The following is a 21,606-nucleotide window of genomic DNA, read 5'->3' on the forward strand; positions in this document are numbered from 1 at the left end:
TTAAATAACATTGTTTCTTGGATTGTGTGCTGACTTGCTAGGTTTTTCCGAAGAGTAGTGTTTTGTCTGTACTGTGGTAAATCTGTATTTTAAGTTTAAAAAGGTTGTATTCTAACCACTTTAAGCAATTCAAACTCAAATTTAGACTTTCTTGGCAGCACAAACATATTCTTGAGGATTGTCCATGCGTGTCTACTTCTCTAAATGAACAGCCATTTGTTAACACAGACATCCACTTAGTTCAGACTCCAGTGAGATTAGATTTTCATCTGTAAGGTCACAGCAGTAACTTTTGATCTACTTCATATCTCAAGGATTGATCATGAGATTAAAAGATTTTCCACTCATTTCTTTTGCAGCTCTTCCTCCCAAGCCAACAAAACCCATGACACCAGTAAACGGCAATGGTGTGAAAGAAGCCGCCAGCGGCTCACTGCAAGAAGCAGAATGGTACTGGGGAGACATATCAAGGTAGGAGTCACTTGACAGTACATTCCATTTCTCACGTGATTGAATTTCTGTCTGTTCTGCTCTCAAATATTTCCTAAAACTTGTTAACTCTTATGACACTGCCATAATCATGTGTTTGACATGTATGTCAGTGTAGATGTCAGATGATAGGTACCAGTGTAGTAATACGACTGCATACAGAGCAGTTGAAAATTTCATTTTGCTGGATTCTCAAAATGTTTTTTCTCCTTTGAGGACGTCAGAACCTCTTCTTCCATTCCCTCCTTCTGATGGCTTCTATGTCGGTAGCCTGAAGGTGAAATCTCACTAGCATCTCATTCAGCAGTCCGCTCTGCTGCTGGATATCTAACAAGGCCACTGGGCGCTGCTCTGCAAACTTTTCCAGTTTTTTTTTTCTTATTGTAAGCTGGTGAACTTATTTTGATCCTCCCCTTCTTTTGGCTCACTGATCCTGGAGGCATGTTCCTTTTGCCGCAGCTGTACAAAAGCAGAAAGGCAATGAAATGCGGAGAGAAACAGAGTTTAAAGAGAGAGAGAGAGAGAGGGGTGGTTTAGTTGCCATTACTTAAGGGCATGGATAGAAGAGCCCAAATCTCCAAAATGTCAAGCAGTCTGGCCAGTTTCCAGCACAACCCATAAAACTCTCAGGTTTTAGCAGATTAGTCTGCTGCTTAGTGACCAGCTTTAGACTCGTTTGATGTCGGGTGAGGAGAAATTCTGCAGAGATGCTCACAGGCTCACCAATCTCTCAAGCCCTTGCTATCCTTTAACTCATGCAGTCCCTTTCCAGATAAACCAGAGCTTCTTTTTGCTGTGCTTTATATCCATCTGCAGTGCTTTTACTCGTTTAAGAATCATAAAGTAACTCCTAAGCGAGGTACTGCGGATTGCTGAATTACAAATGTCAAAATCCTGTTATTCTATACAACCATATAAGTATTTGTTTAAAGCTTTTTAGGGGCTTTTATGTATGTTCCAGTTAAGAACATTTTAATCAAATGGAGACTGCAGTGATGTATAGGCATGGGATGATAACCTGTTTCAAGGTTTACTGTGGTTTGGAAAAGTCACTGTTTTAAAACTGTCAGAATTTTCTGGTATACTGTTCCTACATTGTTTTTACTTGTTTTTTTGCGACTATTTTATGTAGTTTTTTTTTTAACATATAGAACAAAATCTCAAGCAGAAAAGGACCCTCCACATCAAAAGCTACTGGTCCAAAATATTTTAAATGCTTCTTAGAATAAAATCTATTGTGTTCAATGGGGGGGAAGGAATTGTTTTTTTATCCAGACATTTAAAAAGAACATATTTTAGAGCCGTAATCACAATACTGTGAAACATTTTTCTAAAAGGTTATCATACTGTCACAACCTTATACCAGCCCATGCCTAATGACCGATTGCATCACACAGTAATGGTGTTCAGCCATGTTATGATCTTGCAAGTCTTTATTTTATTTTATTTTTTTGTTAGATTTGATATGCTTGAGATAGGGGTGTAACGGATCGCAAATCTCACGGTTCAGACCACATTATGTTTTTTAGTCACGAATCAGACCATTTTTTGGATCAGCCACAAAGGGGAGGAGAATGTAATTTGCTTTCCATTTATTACAAAAAACAGTGCTGAAAGACACTTTTAGTTTCAACAAATAGAACTTAGAACCTGCAATTTTATTAAAAATAAAATGAAAACATAATCAGCTGAATAAAAATAAATTGTAAAATAATCAGTACTGTAAATAATTCACTGTTACTACTCCTGTTGCAGATAACACTAAATGTAGAAATCTAAAATAATAATTTGTACAACCCATATTTATTTTTTTTCTCATTTTCAAAAAAATTATTCAGTTTTTCACTCATAAATCTTCATGTTTCATTGCTTGATGTTTAATGTTTGAAGAATTATTCAGTGGCATATTTTTGATGGCTGGTTGCTGCCACCTATTGGTTAAATAATGTAGTTGCTGCGTACGACTTTCATTTTTGGGCTTCGTTAAATGCATAAGATGGTGATTTTAATCTTTACCATGAACATCAGTGGTTTTATCTAAACTATAAACTGTTATCCCAGTACTTATGTTTTATTTGACTGTTTGTAACTTTATAACTAACTCAAAAGACTAAAGACTCAATCTCTTTCTTGATTTTTTGCGTTTTTTTAACAGATTTAAATGCAGAGAGTCGAATGATTAATAAACATATGCAAATCACCATCATTTATAATTAATGTTGTGTGGGTGTTGAAATCCAGATCTTTTAATGATTAATTGTGCAGCTTACACTGAATTTGTTAATGCAGGCTAAACAAGTAGCGACAGAAAACACCTTTAATAACCTAAGAAACCCACCACATCCCGAATAACTTAAGACAACTTCCTCCATCATCATTAAATTTTACAAGAAAGCCTAAATGCTTGCATACATGTGATTTGAATGACACAAAGGGCAATCTCTTACAAATTTAGTGAAGTTAAAAAAAAATAATCTGCAAGCCACACGTGTTTCCAACCGTGGGTTGTGATTCACACGTATCATGGATCAAATGTGATCCGTTACACCCCTAGCTTAAGGTAAAGTCTACATGAGGTCAACTTTGACTTTGTTTTAAAATATGTGGGGTTCACTTCCTGTTGTGGTTTACACAATTTTTAAAGGCCTGTTATTCATGTATTTTAGTAATTACTCTAACAATCATTACTATTCACCGAGGTGAAGACTGTTATGCCTAGCATATTTACCTTATTTACCAAATATATTTTTTATCAAGGGGTTTTTTTAATAGAAAAACAAAAATTCTCTCCGTAACACTGGCATCAGTGCTACTTAGAGATCATGCGTATGACACAGTGAGCACAGTGACAAACCTAGTTATTTCTCTGCTGTCTTCATTCACTTTAACGCATTCAAAACCAAAGTGCAATGCTGTATTTCTGGAACATCTTGTTTCATTTCAGCGTGTCACATGAGAGCAGTATAATTGTTCACAAATGTCTCACATTGCTTTGATTGCCAAGGTATGTTAGAAGCTTCTTTGATCAAAACCAGTTACTACAGGACACCTCCCTAATTAACAATGAACTTGCTGATGCACCGCAGCCTAAAAATGTACATGATTTGTTCATTTCTAAGTGCAGGAGATGACTCCTCCCACAGAAAAAAATTTGGAGTATTGCTTAGTCAAAGGCTTCTTACCTCAGCAGCACGAAGTAGGCTAAATTTACCTCTTCCTAAGAGACCGGGTCAGGGTCAGCTGAGCTCCAGCATGACTAGGCTGTTGGCTGTCAGGAGAATAGGAGGAGGGCTGGAAGTAGAGGGGTGTGACATTCCTCCTAGATAGACTAAAATGGAGAAGGGGCAGAAAAAGCAGGAAAGTCTTTGAAGCCTGTCAGCTTCTCCGCTGGTCGTCTGGAGGCATTTTTAAAGCGGCAGACTGTCTGATTTCGAGACAAGAGCTGGAGGCATCAGCGTACATGTGGGCGTGCAGGACAGGGTCAACAGTTAAAGAATTCAAAGATGTCTCACTCTCTGTAGCAGACAGATGGCTGGAGCAGACAGCATCGTCACAGACCAGTGCCTTTGCCCTCTGCCAGACCAAATACTGTCAGGCAGAGTTTAGTGTGTGAAGAGTAAAGGACGGGACCACAGGAAACTTATTTATGCTTTAATTAATAGGAACAAGATTTGATGAGTGGATTATTTGCAACACAAACCGTTCTCTTTCCTTTTTTTTCATTGCAGGGAAGAGGTGAATGATAAATTGCGAGACATGCCTGATGGTACTTTCCTGGTACGGGACGCTTCAACCAAGATGCAGGGAGATTACACATTAACGCTAAGGTAACACAATTTTGAAAGCTCCTTCAAGATCTCGCAGTTTGGTTTGTATTGATCTGAAGTACAACGCAATTCCTTTTATTGCCCCTTGCAGGAAAGGTGGAAACAATAAGCTAATAAAAATCTACCATCGAGATGGGAAGTACGGATTCTCAGACCCGCTCACGTTTAACTCGGTGGTGGAGCTCATCAGTCACTACAGACATGAGTCACTGGCCCAGTACAACACAAAACTGGACGTTAAGCTCATGTATCCGGTCTCCCGCTACCAGCAGGTAAATGGGTTTAGATTGTGGGTGGGGGGTATCGCTTTACAACCTCCCTTCCTTTACTTTTACCGTGCTGTCCTCCCACCTCTCCCTCCCTCCAGCCCTAAAGAGCATGTTTGCTGAATGAATTGTGCAGTTTGTTGTGAGTGAAACTGCAGAGGCAGCAGGATGCTTTTGGCATGAAATATTACTTTGTTTATTGCCACAGCAGCGCACCTCCTAAATAATTGCACACATCCACAGTGTCGAAAGGCCATCCAGGCATTTATTCCTTTCCCCCGCTCCTCCTCCCTCGCCCGCCCGGTATCTTTCTCAGACACACAGGTGCTCATTATTTAGGGGGTTCCACAAATTTAGGCCCTCGAGAGGCACTTACAGATTCCAAGATTTTTATTAATGATTCCTGGGAAAAAGAATTCTTGAAAAATGGCTTTAACTTTGTAAGCAGAATCTACCATAGGTTGCTGCGAGCAATCCTTTTATCCCCACCACACTTTTCTCCTCTCAGCAATTCATATCAATAACAACGCTTTTACTCTCGCTCTCTCAGGATCAGCTGGTGAAAGAGGACAACATTGATGCAGTGGGAAGGAAGCTCCAGGAGTATCACAATCAATATCAGGAGAAGAGTAAAGAATATGACAGACTCTACGAGGAGCACACAAAAACCTCACAGGTAAGCCTCTTAGAACATCTCTATTTGATCGATAGACATCCAACCTCTTAACTCCAGCCCCAAACGCAATGTGTATACAAACAATTCATTTAATTGCGAGAAGCCCATTAACCAAGTCTGTGAAGAGGCGCGTTCCTTTGAGGTTGCATCACATCCATTGATTTATCTTTCCTTTGATTGCAGGAGATCCAGATGAAACGTACCGCAATAGAGGCCTTCAATGAGACTATTAAAATTTTTGAAGAACAGTGTCACACACAGGAGCGCTACAGTAAGGAATACATTGAGCGATTCCGCAGAGAGGGCAACGACAAAGAGATTGAGAGGTACGCAGAGGTCACAATTAAGAGAGCTCTGGATTGTCAGCCTGTATCTAAGGGTTTTTCAATTGATCTTTCTCAGGATTATGATGAACTACGAGAAGCTTAAATCCCGTCTGGGTGAAATTCACGACAGTAAGACCCGGCTTGAACAGGACCTGAAAACGCAGGCTCTGGATAACAGGGAGACGGACAAGAAAATGAACAGCTTAAAGCCAGATCTCATTCAGCTCCGAAAGATTAGAGATCAGTACCTTGTGTAAGCAAAACCATCCTTCACACACCATTCCATGTCATCATTACTGTTATGTTTGAGTTGACTATTTTTCTGTCAAGTATAAACACTCTACTGACTAATGCTTTTTATTTATTACGCAGTTGGCTAAATCATAAAGGTGTACGACAGAAACGAATAAACGATTGGCTGGGCTTAAAAAATGAGACCACAGATGAGTAAGTAAAGTTTACTTAACTTTTGAGATCATGGATTTGCAAGTGGCTCCTGTAAAGCATCTAACACATTTTCTAACTACCACAGTGCCTACTTTGTCAGTGAGGAGGATGAGAATCTGCCACACTATGACGAGAAGAGCTGGTTTGTGGGGGACCTGAACCGAACACAGTCAGAAGATTTGCTACATGGCAAACCTGACGGAGCTTTCCTCATCCGAGAAAGCAGCAAGAAAGGCTGTTACGCCTGCTCTGTTGTGTAAGTATCTTAAGATGTAGAACACGGTTCAGTGAGTGTGATGCCACTAGTCATAAGCCAGTATAAGATTCTGACGGCATGATAACCATGGATAAAAATATCATGGTTTGACAGTATTGTGATTACTGCTCTAAAATATATTCTTTTAAAATGTCTGGGTAAACAAAAACAACAACTTTTTTCCCCTTTGAACACAATGTATTTTATTTTGAGAAACATTTAACATATTTAGGAGCAGTAAACATGTCAGGCTAAATAATTCAAATGAATCATTGTCTTCTGCTGTCTTTATTAGTTTCAAAAACACAGATTTCTTTACAATATAAGCAGCATCTTTGGAAATATTTTATGCTGAAGATACTGTTGTCCTAAAAAAAAAAATAATAATAATCTTATACATACCTTAGGAACAGTAAACCAAAAAAGTTTGGCGGTTTTAAAACCTTGACTTTTCCAAAACCACGGTATACCTTAAACAGTTGTCGTCAAATGCCTAGATGCTAATGATTTGGGAGGGCAATATCTATGACTACATACTTCCATGTCATCGTTAAGTAAATATTTGGACATTTTGTTGATTCAATTAAAAAAAAAGTTATTAAGGCCATTTTGGGTTTCTTTATTTGTCACGTGGAGGTATATCAAATATTTACCAGTGAGCTAAAAGTTAGCAAACACTTTGAGAGTTACAGAATCTGATGTCCTATTTTTATTCATCACTCCAAAATGAACTTTTTGCAAACAAAAATTTGGAATAAATAATCTAGATTTCAAGAATTCACGCTTAGCTCATGATTTATATTTTTGGCATGCTGTCCCAGGAGAGAGCACTGAGCTCAAGGGATTCTCGGGCCCAGGGCTCCCTCCCTTTTGCAGGGCGAGGGAAGATTGAGCTTAGGTTGACTTTAAAACTCCCCCGCTGCTGAGGCTAAGGTGAACCTCCTGAAAGACATTTAGAAAAAGAGACTTATGCTTATTTAGTCTGTAATATAGAGCATTTTTGGATGGTGGGAGAAAACTGGGGAACCCTGGGGAAACCCTTGTGGATATGGGGAGAACATGCAGACTCTACACAGAAATACTATATTCTTGCTATATTCTTTCTGTGAGGCAACAGTGCTAGTTACTGGGCCACCGTGCCGCACATTCTGGATAAAGGTGAAAGAAGGGGAGGAGGGAGGTTTCTTCCAGATGAAGGTAGTTGTAGAAAGGAAAGGGGGATATATATAGTGACTTGGCATTCTTTGATTGGAGGATCGTGATTAGCTAATCTGGGCTAGCTAGGTCAATCATGAGCATGTGCTCCTCTCGAAATTAGTTTAATTTTAAACTTCACCTATATTTCTCAGTCTTTTCAGCATTTATTATACCAGTACCTTTTAACAGATACGCAGTGCACAACACATCACTGTATTGATCCCATTTGATTATGTTCTGTAAGGCTGAATCAGTCTCCTTTAGAGCGTTATTAACTTTGCCACTGATCACATGGATTACCTTTATCTTTGTCTGAGGTCAAATTCTAGATTTGAACATTCATGATAATCATTTTTTTTCTGCCTACAGTGTGGAAGGCGAGGTGAAGCACTGCGTCATCTACAGCACACCCCGCGGCTTCGGCTTTGCCGAGCCCTACAACTTGTATAGCACTCTTAAAGACTTGGTCCTGCACTACCACCAGACCTCACTGGTCCAGCACAATGACTCGCTCAACGTGCGGCTGGCGTACCCAGTGTATGCACAGATGCCCTCAGGACCCCGGAGATGAAGACTTGCCCCCCGAAAAAACTAAACTCTTTACACTCCCAGGAGGGGGGGACAGTTTCTGAACAAATAACAAACAAACAAAAAACATTCAGACAAAAAAAAAAAGAAATAAACACTTGCTGCAACACACACGTCAGCCACCTTGGAGTTATATATTTTTACAAGAACAATTTGGAGGGCATTCTTTCTAAAGACTGCTTGATTTGCACAAGGAAGTTTTAAATGTTTGTGAATGTGAAAAAAAGCAGAAGGAAGCAGAGGAGGCGAGTTTCAGGTGACCCGCGCTGCTACCTAAACTCCAGCTGGGACATTTTACATGCTCCATTTTAGCTTTTAGCTTGAGCTTCTTCTTTTTTTTCCCCGATCTTCCTGCCTTTTTTTCACACATCCTTCCATTTTTCATTCAGCTGTTTTTTTCTTTCTTTCTATTGTCTTTGCATAACTCTTTAACGAAAATGTAAGGCAGGAAAAAATTTTAAAATTTCTCCATCTCTCTCTTTCTTTCTCTCTCTTTCTCTGTGTTTAACAAAGTTAAAACATATGTAGCAAACAGACGACTGACACTTTCTGAGTGTTCTCACAGTGACTGCTGCTGAACGAGAGGTTGTGGGAGGGTTGTTTGGGAGGGCACACGTGAAAATGTGTTGTAGTCTTAAAAACAAAGCTTTTTTTTTTTTGTCCTAATTTTCTGTTTTTCTGGATCAAAATATCTGTCCTTTCTAACCAGAAAAGATCATTACAGTTCAGTACAAAGACCAAAGTTGGCATGGGGAGGACTTTTTATTATTATTGTTATTATTATTTGGCTTATATTAAATGAGCGGCAAGTTAATACATGTTTGCAAACGACACAAAATAGTTTGGGTCTGTGTCCTGTGGAGTACCAAGTTATTGTTAAAAACCAAAATCGTATGCACAGACACAGTTAACATAAAGCACTTATGTAGAACTGAAAAGTAAGCGCTGCATGTTTAAACACCAAATTTAAAAACAATGATTCACGTATGTGTCTGTGTTGTTGTTTTTTTTAACTAATGTGGCATCTAAATGTCTGGTCTAGAACAATTGGATTTGTGTAGCTCACACATACGATCAAGAAAACGTCGGAGCAGCGTGTATGTTACAGCAGATGTGCTTTAGTACATAACTTGAAATAAAAAGTGCAATCCAGCTTTTGATGGTAGCGAAGTGGTCTGTCAGAGAGAAACAAACTGCTCTCAGTTGCATCAAAAAGCGATAATCACTTGAACCTTTTGAAGAATTGATTTAGTTTTGTTTTGTTTTGTTTAAAAAAAAAGCCCCTTTATTGCCTAGTGCTTCTCTTTTTAGCAGGTTGACTCGTTCTGTATCAGAAAAGAGAAAATACACTTTTCATTGTGGCTGCCTGTTGCTTTTAATGTCACACAATAAAACCTTTATGAAAATATATTTACAGCATGTCGGTATGTCAGTTACATCACTGTCCTGTTTTGGTCTTATTTTTTGTACTAGCAGGTTTTCTAGTTGAGTATTTCAGTTCACATAGGGTTTTTTTTTTTCTTTTGTTCTCTTACAGTTTTCCCCTTTTCACAATTTGGCCATACACTGAAAAGTTGTTAGAGTTAGCCAGCTCCCTCACCCACCACTGCAACTACCCAACTGTTCCCCTCAATGCACAGCCTGATAAACAGCAGCAAATAAGCTGCAAACGAAATCGCATACTACTCACTAAGATACTATGTTTGAATTTGAATTTAATACACAACCGTTAGAAAAGGACACTCTATATTCATCTTATTTTTCGCGTACGAGCGAGCGCAGCCATATGAATCTTTTTGGCTTGAGACTTTCGCTCTCATTCAGTTCTATTCATATTCAGATGTTAAAAACGGCTCGTTACGTTGAAAACTGACATTATCTTATATTATTCTACTTTGTCTGTATAGTTATGGACCCACTTGTATGTAGAGCGAGAAATTTGACCGTTTTCTGCCTTTTATAATATCGATAGTATACTCGTAGTATCTGTCGTTTATCGTTATCACGTGACACATTCACATTGGATGCCCCAGTGTCCACTGGATATGCACTTCATAATCTGGCCAGAAGTAGTAGGTCATCCAGGTACATTTTGCCTATTGTTTATCAAATAATAGGAATTCGGACAAACTACTTGGCTCACATTCTGTTTTTTGTTTTCAGCCTAGGCTGAAAAAATGGTGTCTGCAAAATTGTTGCAAACAATTTATATGTGTTGAATTCAAACTAACAAATGACATTTTGTGATGTTTAACTTTAATTTGTTTGAATAAATTTAGTCCAAATAAATAGTTTACAACCCCTTAACCACTAAAAAAGTTAGTAAATCCAATAAATCATCTTTGAATCATTTTTTTTATTATTGTAGGCTGGTTCGCTAGTTTTAGCTGGTCGACCAACGCAATCGCACAACAATTCGTAACTTTTTGATTTAGTGGATAATTCGTATGAATTTGTACAATCTAATTAAAAAAATTTAGTATGATTTGCTCATCACCCAATGACGGTTGGGTTTAGGGCTGGAGTTGGGTGCCATGCCTCCTGTTTAAAATCGTACATTTTCATACGACTAAACTCGTTCGAATTTGTACAATCTAATTTGTACAATTTAGTACGATTTGCTTATCACTCAATGACGGTTGGGTTTTTGGGGTGGGGTTTGGTGCCACGCCTCCTTTTTAAAATCGTACATTTTCATGCGACTAAACTCATACAAATTCATACAAATTAGCCACTAAACTGACAAAACATAAAATACTTGTATTTTCTCGTAAGAACAGGCTGGGTTGACCAGCCCAGGTTTTTTAGAGGGGTTTTGGCCATTCCAGGCTAGCTTCCCGCCATTTCCAGGTCTTAGCTGGTCAGGCTGGGAGATGACCAGCTAAAACCAACTTGACCAGCCTAGCCAGACTGAGAGCACAGCCAAAACCAGCTATGTCCAGCTTAAATCAGGCTGGTCAAGCTGTTTTTTTTTTTTTGCTGGTTTTAGCTGGTCATCTTCCAGCCTGGAAATGGCCTAAACCCCTCTGAAACCAAACCAGCCAACCAGCTTAGGCTGGTTTACGCTGTTTTCTCAGCAGAAGTATGGGATTTTGGACGCAACAAAAGTAAAATTTAAATTCAACTATACTGTCAAAATATTCTCCCAGAAAACTTTCAAATTGTATATGTGATTACGAATATGTCGATGCTCACAATAGCTGCTTTTTCTCACAAGATCGGGTGGTTTGTTTGGATCAGCTGTGTCATACGAGACGGGAAACTTTAGTTGGAGTCTTCTGGTGGTTAGTTTGGTGGTGGTGATGATGGGGTCCAAACAGACAGAGCATTCAGTCAAATCAGCTGTTGAGATTAAGTTACATCCTCGAGCCCTAATGAAAACCACATGCAGCCGATGGAGGTTTTTTCTTTTCTCCCATCCACTGTTTATTTCAGCTGTTCATCCTGTTGCTATTGAAAGTGACTGTGGTTTGATTGGGTGTTATTGGCAGAACTCAGTGTTCTTGTCTCGTCTGCTTTACCATGGCTGTGGTACGGCTTGATCTCGCTCACCCTGAACATGCTCGCCTCTGAAAGTTGATTTTTAGTTCTGTGTGTGCGATTTGTTCTAGAAAACATCTGCGGAGCTTTGGTTTTACCATTTTTTCAATGGAACATTGTATGTTGCTGTGTTCAGAATCACAGGTCCAGTTTTATTTTTATTCTGTCCTCAACTTTTAATTTTTTTTATTTGTTTGTTTGTTTTTGCTTGAAGCTGGGTCCTGAGGGCCCCCCTGTCTATTACTTGAACTCTTGCATCACTCACCATTGAATGTCTTTAATAATGCATAGATATAACATATATTAAAACACAGGAAATCCCCTTTATGGTGCGAATGGAAACATGGGTGGACATATTTAGGAGTAGAACTCAACGTGTGTGTTTTGTTGAAATGAAAGGGGTTTATTTATGTTCACAGAGCTCAGATATGACAGATTATTGGAGTCCAATATAGCACACATCATATTTAAAGAGTTTTAGTTATTTAATAGGCTGGTCAACAACATATTATGTTTGACAATTCATGCCATGACATAATATCGATTGAAGAAAGTAAAGAAAAACGAAATGTTTTAATCACTGTTTTAGCATTTTCCCACACATCGAGACCAAAGATTTAAGTTTGCTTTGATTACATTGTTTGGTTAGTACTAGTTTTAAAAAGATGCATACCCCACCCCCACACCCCAGTATTTCAATTGCCTTGCTTTCATGCAAACTTAATTTTGTGTCTTAGTTTTTGGGTTGCTATCGCCATCCCCTTGCTTGTCAGAAAAACATCTGTTACTGTCCGTATATATTTGAGGGCTCGCTGTGGATTGGCTGGGCTGCATTTGTTTTGTTTTTGCCATTTGAAAAATGATAGTTTGTTTACCGAACTGAGTTTTGTTAAGCCTCAAAGTGAACAGATCAGCCTAAAGCTGTTCATTTTTGCACTCACTTGTTTGTAATGGGTATATACTTTATTTGTGTGAGTGTGCCATCTTAGATTTTTTTTTGTCATTAATTTGTCTTTTCAGTCACTAAAGTCAGCGAAATTGAGTGTCTCTAAGCATTTTTTATTTACAGAATAGTCTCGCAGACTCCAGATAGATTCTTTCTTGCTCTTTTTCATAGTTTTGTAAAATTCATAAAGAAAACAGACAACCCTATACCACACAGAAATGTATGTTTTTTTATTTGTTTTTGTTTTTTAAGTGATTGTCATTCTCTGCAGGGCAGAAAGCAGTAGGGATTGCTGGCTTTCTTTGTTTCTATACTCAAGAAAGCATTTGTTTTTTATCGCGAAAGTTTTTTCAGGGACGTGAAAAGCATTGCATTGGGAATTCGTATGAGAGACATTTACTAGAGTGCTTTTTTTTTGTATTGAAGTGGGAATGGGGGAAGCTTGCAAATCATAACAAGCCGACAAAATCAACAGTGCATTGCTTCAAAAGCTCAGAGGGTTTGGACATGAACCAAAACAACTTTTTTTTTTTCTTGGACTCTTAACTGCTGGAGTTTTCAGATAGACACGGTATACAAAGCAGGTGTTATGACTAGAAGACCTGGCTAAGGTTATTTCCGGACTGTTAACTAGCACTGGCTATTTTCCCCTTGTGCAGTTCTGCAAAGTTTTATTTGCAGTCAGGTTTGAATATGTTGTGATTCTCGTTGGGAGTCTTTTGTGTTCTTACCACAGCTGTCCTACCGTGATATCCAGCCCATTTCTTATATAAAAATAAAATAAAATAAAATAAAAACAAATGTTTTCAGAAAAAGGAAAAGAGGAAAAAAAGATCACTCCTTCCCACTTTGACATACGTAAAACCCAGCATGCTTTGTTACTCTTGACTGTTGTTTTGTGTATGGAAAAAACTTACAAAAAAAGGAAAAGTAAAAAGAAAAAAAAAATAAGATGTGGAACAAAACTGTTATTTGTCTGTTTATGGTGTAGTCGAATATAAATTTTACTATAGCTTATGACTTTTTTTCATGCTTTTTTCAGCTGAAATAAGTTGGAGCCCTTTGTTGCAGTGACAAACTCAAAATGATGTTCAGAAAAACTGAGACAGAGGAGCTGAAGCAATAGACGACAGCGATTTTTCAGTACCGTTTGCACAACCTCTACCGACATATAAAATGCATCTTATGGAAAACCTTTAAATTTCACTCTCAGATCAATGTATAGTTTAAATACACACTTTATTCTGCATAATGCAAAATATTTCCTCAACACCAGCAGTGTTTTCATCTTTTATAGACTCAGCTTGAGCAATAAGCCACGGGCCTTTGATGTCTGAGAAATAAAAAAAGCACTCCAATGAAAATAAACATGTTGCTCTGGCTCTGGTTCATATAACCTTGTATAATGTCTTCTTCGGACAAGTTATGGCACAAAAAGGACACGAGACACTGATCTCCTGTTCGTTGCATGTAGAGAACAAGAGACGTCAGAAATCCTCTCTCTCAGTATTTGAATATCATTGTTGCTTCAGACTTCTCGGTATTCTTCAGTTACGACTTCCGACACAAAACATTTTCTTGTATCTGTTACGATAGTTTGTATTGGTTGTAGACTCCATTTGTTATGAGGTGAACTCATGTATATACTCAATGGAACTCCACATTATTCAGTTCTCTTGCAGAATAAAGAAAAATATTTTGTTCAAAATATCCATCTCTGTGCATTTGTCTTGGTTTGTGCGAGCAGCTTTTATTATTATTAATAACACTGTCAAACATTGCCAAATCTAACATGCACATCTCTTTTCAAGATTAGTATGGTTTCAAAGTGGAATTAACCTTTGGTAACACTTTAATTTGATGGTTCGTTTGAGTTTTAGTAGACTGTCTGCTTAATATCTGATGATACTGCTCCTTCAACAGACATTTAACTGACTATAAGAAACTTTGCAAGTACATGTAACCTTACCTAACCCTAACCCCAAACTAACAATCTACTTGTAATCTAAAGAGAATTAGTTGGCATGTAGATGCAATGTAACTTCAACAAACGGACCATCAAAATAAAGTGACCTAGACCTTCTAGTCGATTGATTACAGTTTATGTTGTTGATTTACCATAATATGCATGCAATTTAGTTTTTTGGGGGCGTTATTTTTAAAATGTAGAGAAATCACTCTAAGATCATTTCATAGAAGCACGTGTGCGATTCAGAGAAAACAAATGTGTGCACGTCTCTTCCAGATGTGACATTTATAAATAGCAGTTGTTGTAATTGTGCACACGCAGATGACTGCTCGCAGATCTCCGCCTTGCAAACGTCCCCAAATTAATATCATTATTACATAAAAGAGCACATGCCAATATCTGAATTTCAATGCATGTGTATGACAGAAAAATTCTGTCTGAAACTGGGGTCCTGCTAACAGAGGTGGAGGCTCGAGCAGGGACAGTTTTTGGAAGTGAAACTCGAGTTTCAGTAGTCTTATAAAAAGTGTGACACTTCACAATATTCTTGCAAAACTTAAAAAAATTTAAAATTAATTTTCATTTAATATACATTCACTGGCCACTTTATTAAGTACAACTGTGCGATTGCTTGTTAAAGCAAATTTCTAATCAGCCAATCACATGACAGCAACCAGTAGACATGGTCAAGACCAGGGGTCACCAACCCTGTTCCTGGAGAGCTACCTTCCTGCAGATTTTAGTTGCAACCCTGACCAAACACACCTGTTTGTAATTATTAAGTGCTGCTTTAGGTACTAATAATTGGTTCATGTGTGTTTGATCAGGGTTGGGACTGAATTCTGCAGCAAGGTAGCTCTCCAGGAACAGGGTTGGTGACCCCTGGTCAAGACGATCTGCTGCAGTTCAGAATGGAACGAGCATCAGAATGGAAAAGAGAGGTGATTTAAGTTTTTCAAAAACGGCTTATCTACTGGGATTTTTATGCACAACCATCTCTAGGGTTTGCAGAGAATAGTCTGAAAATGAGAAAATGCCCAGTGAGCGGCTACAGTACAAATGCTACAGTAAATCAAATAACCACTCGCTACAACCGAGGTATGCAGAAAAGCATCTCTGAACCCACAACACATCGAAACTTGGGATGTGGTGGAACGGGTGATTAGCATCATGGATGTGCAGCTGACAAATCTGCAGCAACTGCGTGATGCTATCATTTCAATTTGGAGCAAAATCACTGAGGAATATGTCCAGTACCTTGTTAAATCTATGTCTCGAAGGATTAAGGCAGTTGTGAAGGCAAAAAGGGGGTCCAGCCTGGTACTAGAAAGGCCGGTAATAAAGTGGCCTGTGATTGTGTATATAAATATGATATATAAAGTATAACACAATTATGGTAGCTGGTTTAAGAAAATAATGTGATTTGCCATTTCTTTATTTTTACAGTTTACTAATGCTAATACTACTACTAATGAGATGTTAACGACACAAAAATATATTTAGTACAAATATAAATAATATGAAAATAACAACAACAAAAAAGTTTAAGGTTATTGGCTCTATTTTTTTTTTTACAGAAGCAGCAGATGTTTATTTTATTTTGGGTTCATTTAGATTTTTTTGATTTATTGTGAATTTTAAGCATTAGTCAAGACTTTCCAAATTGTCTTAAGAATTAAAAAAAAAATAACATGAAATAAACTGTACAGCCTACAGAATGTAACACACTCTCAACATTAGGTAACATGTTTTTTTTACGACGTTGACACAAGAAAATGTGTGTATGCCTGCACTTTAATAATAAATAAATAAATTTAACTTAAAATTTTAAAGCAACCAACCTCAGGACATTTTTGAGTTTTCTCAACTTAAATCAAGTCAAGTGCAGTACTTGGGTTAAAAGTTGAGTCATCTCAAAAAAAGCTTTTTACAGTGTGCTCAGAGCTTGACGTCGAAAAGTACTTTCCCACATTAAAAAGTGTTTTTGGTAATATAAACGTTTTGAGGAATTTAAGCGTACACCACTCTAAGATCAAATCAGTAAGATTAAGATCACTCTAAGTTTAAACTATTTCAAATTTAAAACTGATAGAAAAAAAACAAACTAAAATACACCTAAAACTGCGGCACTTCTATGACCATAAACATATGACACACTGCATGGGCTTGTCAAGGACCATCAAGCTATAAACTGACTTTAATACTGACATTTATTACAAATGCCCCATGACGTCATCTCAGCACTTTTAATGAATGATGACACTATTTTGGGTTTTGTCTTATTCAACTAAATATATTTCATTTACATATAAAGTTTGAGGTCTAATGATCCAATTTTGTGTGGAAAATGATGAAACTGTGTTACAGTATGTTGAATATAAAGACTTCTGTGCTCTTGCTATAGTGTTTTTATTTATCATTTAATGTACACTGTAAAAAGTGCTACACTCACAAAGTTGGTTCTATCTACTTTAAATAATTGCAATCTAGTTAATTTTATTTGTTTTATACCAAAAAAATTTAATTTGCTTCCTCTTTACTTAAAATATATCAGTTTTTATATAACTGTATATTTTGAATAAAACTAATGCAATTTATTTGAGTAGATTTTTTTACGTGGTTATTGTGTAGAATAAATGTTATAAAAGTGAGTTGACACAGACAATTTATTAGAGCAGCTGTCGATGTGGGCAGGTGTTCATAAAACGTGATTTTTATAGTTTGGCGTGACTCCTTTTTCATTGCCCGGGATTTAGCAGGCAGACGCAGCTTCTGCAATGGTCGACATTAACTGCTCCCAGCAGCGGATCTGATTAACACGGTAAGTTGCAAATTTAGCCGAATGATAATTGTAAAGTCATGCAAAACTGCTGTCTTCGCTAGGCAGGTGAGGTTTTAGCTTTGTAAATTGTACTGTAGCCTCAGGTATGTTAACAGTTAGACTGCTCTCACATGGAAAGCTAAGTTGGCTAACGCTAACCAACGCTAGTTTATGCTAATGATTAAAAGTGATATTATTGAGAAAAAATAGTGAAAGTAGTTTTAAAACACTTAGTAGGTATAACTAACGTTGCAGAACCGATTAACAAGGTCACTGGTGGGCGGTCGGGGTGTGGGGGTTCAGTTTGCTAGCGCTAACTTAGCTAAAGTTAGCTCACCTAAGTTATAGCAGCACATTAAGGATGGATATTAAATGCAGAAACGTATGCAACAGTTAAGTAGTTTGTGTTTAACGTAAGAGAAAGTATAACTTAAAGTTTGTGTTTTAGAGATTTAGTCCATAAGTTTTTTAATGCTGCATAGTGAATAAATTACAGATTTACAATTTATTTTAACTTAAATTACATTTACTACTGATGTTTACAGAACCATTTAAACTGTATGCACCTCATTCTAAAATGCATGTTCTTGGTCTTTAGATACCAAAGTGATTTTGTTACCTGTGGATCTTCAAACTTCACATCCAGGTAAGAAAAATATTAGATACAACTACAGCTATAATTATTTGCAGGCAAGTAAAACATTGGTAAAATTGCAAACAATAGTGGGCTCCATAGAATTAACTTACATTTGATATCTGAAGTGCAACAGTAATTTTTACTGTTTTTTTACACAGATATTATGTGTGCAACAGTAAAAACAGTATAAAAATATCCTAATGCAGTTTCTTATTATCTGTCAGTCTTTCAATAAAGCTAACGGATAACACTGAATCACTGAACTGTCATTTGCCAGTGACATTAAATTTGAAGAAAAAGTCAATTAAATGTAGCTTTAGCAAAAATTTAATGTAAACCTTAATGTAATGTGTAAAATGGCAATGTATTTATTTATTTAATAAAATTTGTATTATGACGTGCAAAGTTTGGTGCAAAATGAAGATGACATTTAAATTATAGAACTTGTATTCTATAATTTTCATATAGCCATTTTCAAACAGTTTTAATATCTAAATTAAATACACATTCTTATGCTTCATAAGTTGCCAAAATAAACAAAAAATGTAATACCTAAATTTTAACAATTCTTTGATTGACAGGAAAACACAATGACATGCACTGTTACACTGAGTAAAATCACAGTTTTCTTTAAAATTTGATAACTAAAAACACCTGGAATAATGTAATTACACAACCTCTATAACCTTTTTTTATTTTTTAAATAGAAGTTAGGTAATTTTAACTAAGGTAATTTTTAACTGATAAACTAAGGTGTTTCATCCATGCATCATTCTCACTGGACTTTTGTAACTTCACTTGTAGTTATTTCCTATTCAGTATTTAGCTATTTAATGTTGTTTGGTAGCAACCACCTGAACTCCTGTTTCTTTTTGTCTCTACCAATAGAGTTGTGAGGAATCAGAGGTGCATGCGGCTGCCCACGGGAAAAATTTGCCATCAGCCCAACACAGTTTGGATTATCATAGGACTGTCAGAGGTTTGCCAAACCTGTCAAATGCATGATGGCTCCTGTTTGGACTTACCGATGTCCTCGACTTCAAGTATCCATCAAAACTGTATACATTTGAGATATATTAGAGACTCTTTGTGGGACTGGACATTATGCATCCTAAATCTTCATCAAAATATGCAAATCTCCTCACTGAGTTGCCTTGGATGATTTCTCAATAGGATCTGGTATTATTAATGTTTTTATTTATGTATTGTGTATGTGTAGCCACATTAATGGCCTATTTTGTAGTCACTATTAAAAGGAACATCGATTGATATTGAATACATGTTATGGTCTTTAATCCATCTTCCCATTCTTATTTAATTGTTATTGACAGGAAAGTCTGTTTATCTGTTTTTACTAGTGTATATTGTGCTTACAATATAGAAACGGAGATTTATTTTCTGAGGTTACAGCCAGAAGTCAATTAAATTAGTTTTAAATGACATATGCATGGTTAATTTTATTTAGATCATTAAGTTCATAATACTTAATTAAAATGAGTACAGTCAACATATAGCAATGTATAAGTAAGTTAAGTTTAACAAAAAAAGTAAGTCTATCTGATTTGAGTAATTTTAGAAATATTAGTTGGCTCAACTTAATTTTATTGCATTTGTTTTAAGCAATGTTTTAGTGTTTAAAATACTTAAAAAAGGCTGGAAGTTGAATCAACCTAAAACGTCCGATGCAACCACTTGCCTCACTTTTTATAAGTTAGATCTAAGTAACATTTTTTACAGTGTACTACTTCATTTATTCATTCATTCACTTTCTTTTTGACTTAGTTCCTTTATTAATCTGGGGTCGCCACAGCATAATGAACCGCCAACTTATATGTTTTACACAGCAGATGCCCTTCAAGCCACAACCCATCACTGAGAAACATCCATACACTCTCATTCTAACACATAACACTATGGACAATTTAGCCTGCCCAATTCACCTGTACCACGTCTTTGGACTTGTGGGGGAAACCGGAGCACCCGGAGGAAACCCACACCAACAAGGAGAGAACATGCAAACTCCATACACAAATGCCAACTGACCCAGCCAAGGCTCGAAACAGCTACTGTGCCACCGAGACGCACCGACTTAATTCAATTTAATTCAATTCAATCATTCATTAATTTTCTTGTCTCTTTCATTTTCTTAGTCCCTTTTTTAATCCGGGGTTGCCACAGCGGAATGAACTGCCAACTTATCCAGCAAGTTTTTACGCAGCGGATGCCCTTTCAGCCGTAACCCATCTCTGGGAAACATCCACACACACATTCACACACACACTCATACACTACGGACAATTTAGCCTACCCAATTCACCTGTACCGCTTGTCTTTGGACAGTGGGGGAAACCGGAGCACCCGGAGGAAACCCACGTGAATGCAGGGAGAACATGCAAACTCCACACAGAAACGCCAACTGAGCTGACCCAGCGACCTTCTTGCTGTGAGGCAACAGCACTACCTACTGCGCCACTGCTTTGCCTAATTCAATCATCATATATATAATATTCTTAAAACTATATTTACTTATATATTTTCATTAAAACGGTTAACGATTTAGGTTAACAGTGAAATAATAAAATATTTTATTTTGATATTAAAATAAAATCATCTAAAAGTAAGCTGTAAACCTGCTAACCATTGACAGTAGAAAAAAACTACTATGTAGGAAAGAATACTATGGCAGTCAAAAGGCTTTCAGCTTTCTGAAAAATATCTTCTAAAACTGTTTGGAACATGTAAAGTGCGAGTAAATTATGACAAAATTTTTAGTTTTCTTTGTCTTCATGTGAACACCATGCAGTCTTGTCTTTGACCCACATACAATTATTAATTTAATTATTATGCCATGATAGATGTTTTAAAAAAAAAGCAATAATGTCTTAATATCAACGGATCAATTAATTAAAACGTACCACTGTGCTAGGAATAATTTCACATACATTTTAAAGTAAATCTTGCCCTTTTTACATTTTCTAAGAGTTAGCAGACTGTAGAAACCTGAATGTGTTTTGTTAGATAAAGTCTGATATTATTCCTGGACCTGATCGTTTGGCCTTCATGCATGTCCAGACTGTTCTGACCTGCTCATGACTCCGGATCAAGGGCTAAGCTTTGACTAAGTCCTCTGAGCCAAGTCTTTATCAGTCAGCAGCGCTGCGATACACTTTGTGCTAAGACGAGTATCACATTAAACACAGCTGTAATTAATGTTACACCAAAACAACATCAAATTCAAGGCATCTGTCCAGCTGCACAGATGATCTTCACTACACAGTCTGATATAATCTCCGGATTTATACAGAAGCTACTTGAAATACTATTAAAACAGGAGCTTTTGTTTTTCCAGGTTCTTGGCAAATTTTACAACCTCAAAATTAGCATGTGGTAGATTCAGTCAATGCCTTGCCCTAAAATGAAATGGCTTACATATTTTTAAAACAGCTTACATCCTAACTAACTATAAAGGTGGAGTAGGTCGTTTTTGCTATTAGAGGGTGCTTGTATTCACAACAAACAAATGTCTTCATTACATTCTTCAGGAGTCCTGCAGAAATCATGTTCATGGATGAGCAGAAGTATTCAAAACATATTATCAAGTTAGCATGAAGCAGAGTAAGG

General features: G+C 37.0%; 2 protein-coding genes and 1 long non-coding RNA gene across 11 annotated transcripts in view; 2 read left to right on the forward strand and 1 right to left on the reverse strand.

Annotated features, from left to right (window-relative positions):
* Window positions 1-14,266, forward strand: part of pik3r3b (phosphoinositide-3-kinase, regulatory subunit 3b (gamma)) — a 481,128-nt gene extending 466,862 nt beyond the window's left edge. For 8 of the 9 annotated variants that reach the window (NM_001442184.1, NM_001442179.1, NM_001442180.1 and 5 more), the window contains 9 exon segments: window positions 360-471; window positions 4,218-4,316; window positions 4,408-4,588; window positions 5,133-5,258; window positions 5,442-5,584; window positions 5,661-5,837; window positions 5,957-6,031; window positions 6,117-6,287; window positions 7,854-14,266. In NM_001442184.1, the coding sequence (NP_001429113.1) occupies window positions 360-471; window positions 4,218-4,316; window positions 4,408-4,588; window positions 5,133-5,258; window positions 5,442-5,584; window positions 5,661-5,837; window positions 5,957-6,031; window positions 6,117-6,287; window positions 7,854-8,055 (1,286 nt within the window). In that variant the 3' untranslated portion in view covers window positions 8,056-14,266. 9 annotated transcript variants of the gene reach the window in all.
* LOC147843556 (uncharacterized) overlaps window positions 1-21,606 on the reverse strand; it is a 536,892-nt gene that overhangs the window by 305,318 nt on the left and 209,968 nt on the right. The gene's annotated exons all lie outside the window — the stretch shown is intronic.
* LOC147843559 (uncharacterized) lies at window positions 17,289-19,261 on the forward strand. The gene is made up of 3 exons (XR_015493842.1): window positions 17,289-17,348; window positions 17,947-17,994; window positions 18,874-19,261. It is a non-coding gene; the product is annotated as an uncharacterized LOC147843559 (long non-coding RNA).

The sequence above is a fragment of the Danio rerio genome, chromosome 6 (assembly GCF_052040795.2).
Source record: "Danio rerio strain M-AB ecotype USA chromosome 6, GRCz13ab, whole genome shotgun sequence".
In the NCBI taxonomy this organism is placed as follows: Eukaryota; Metazoa; Chordata; class Actinopteri; order Cypriniformes; family Danionidae; genus Danio; species Danio rerio.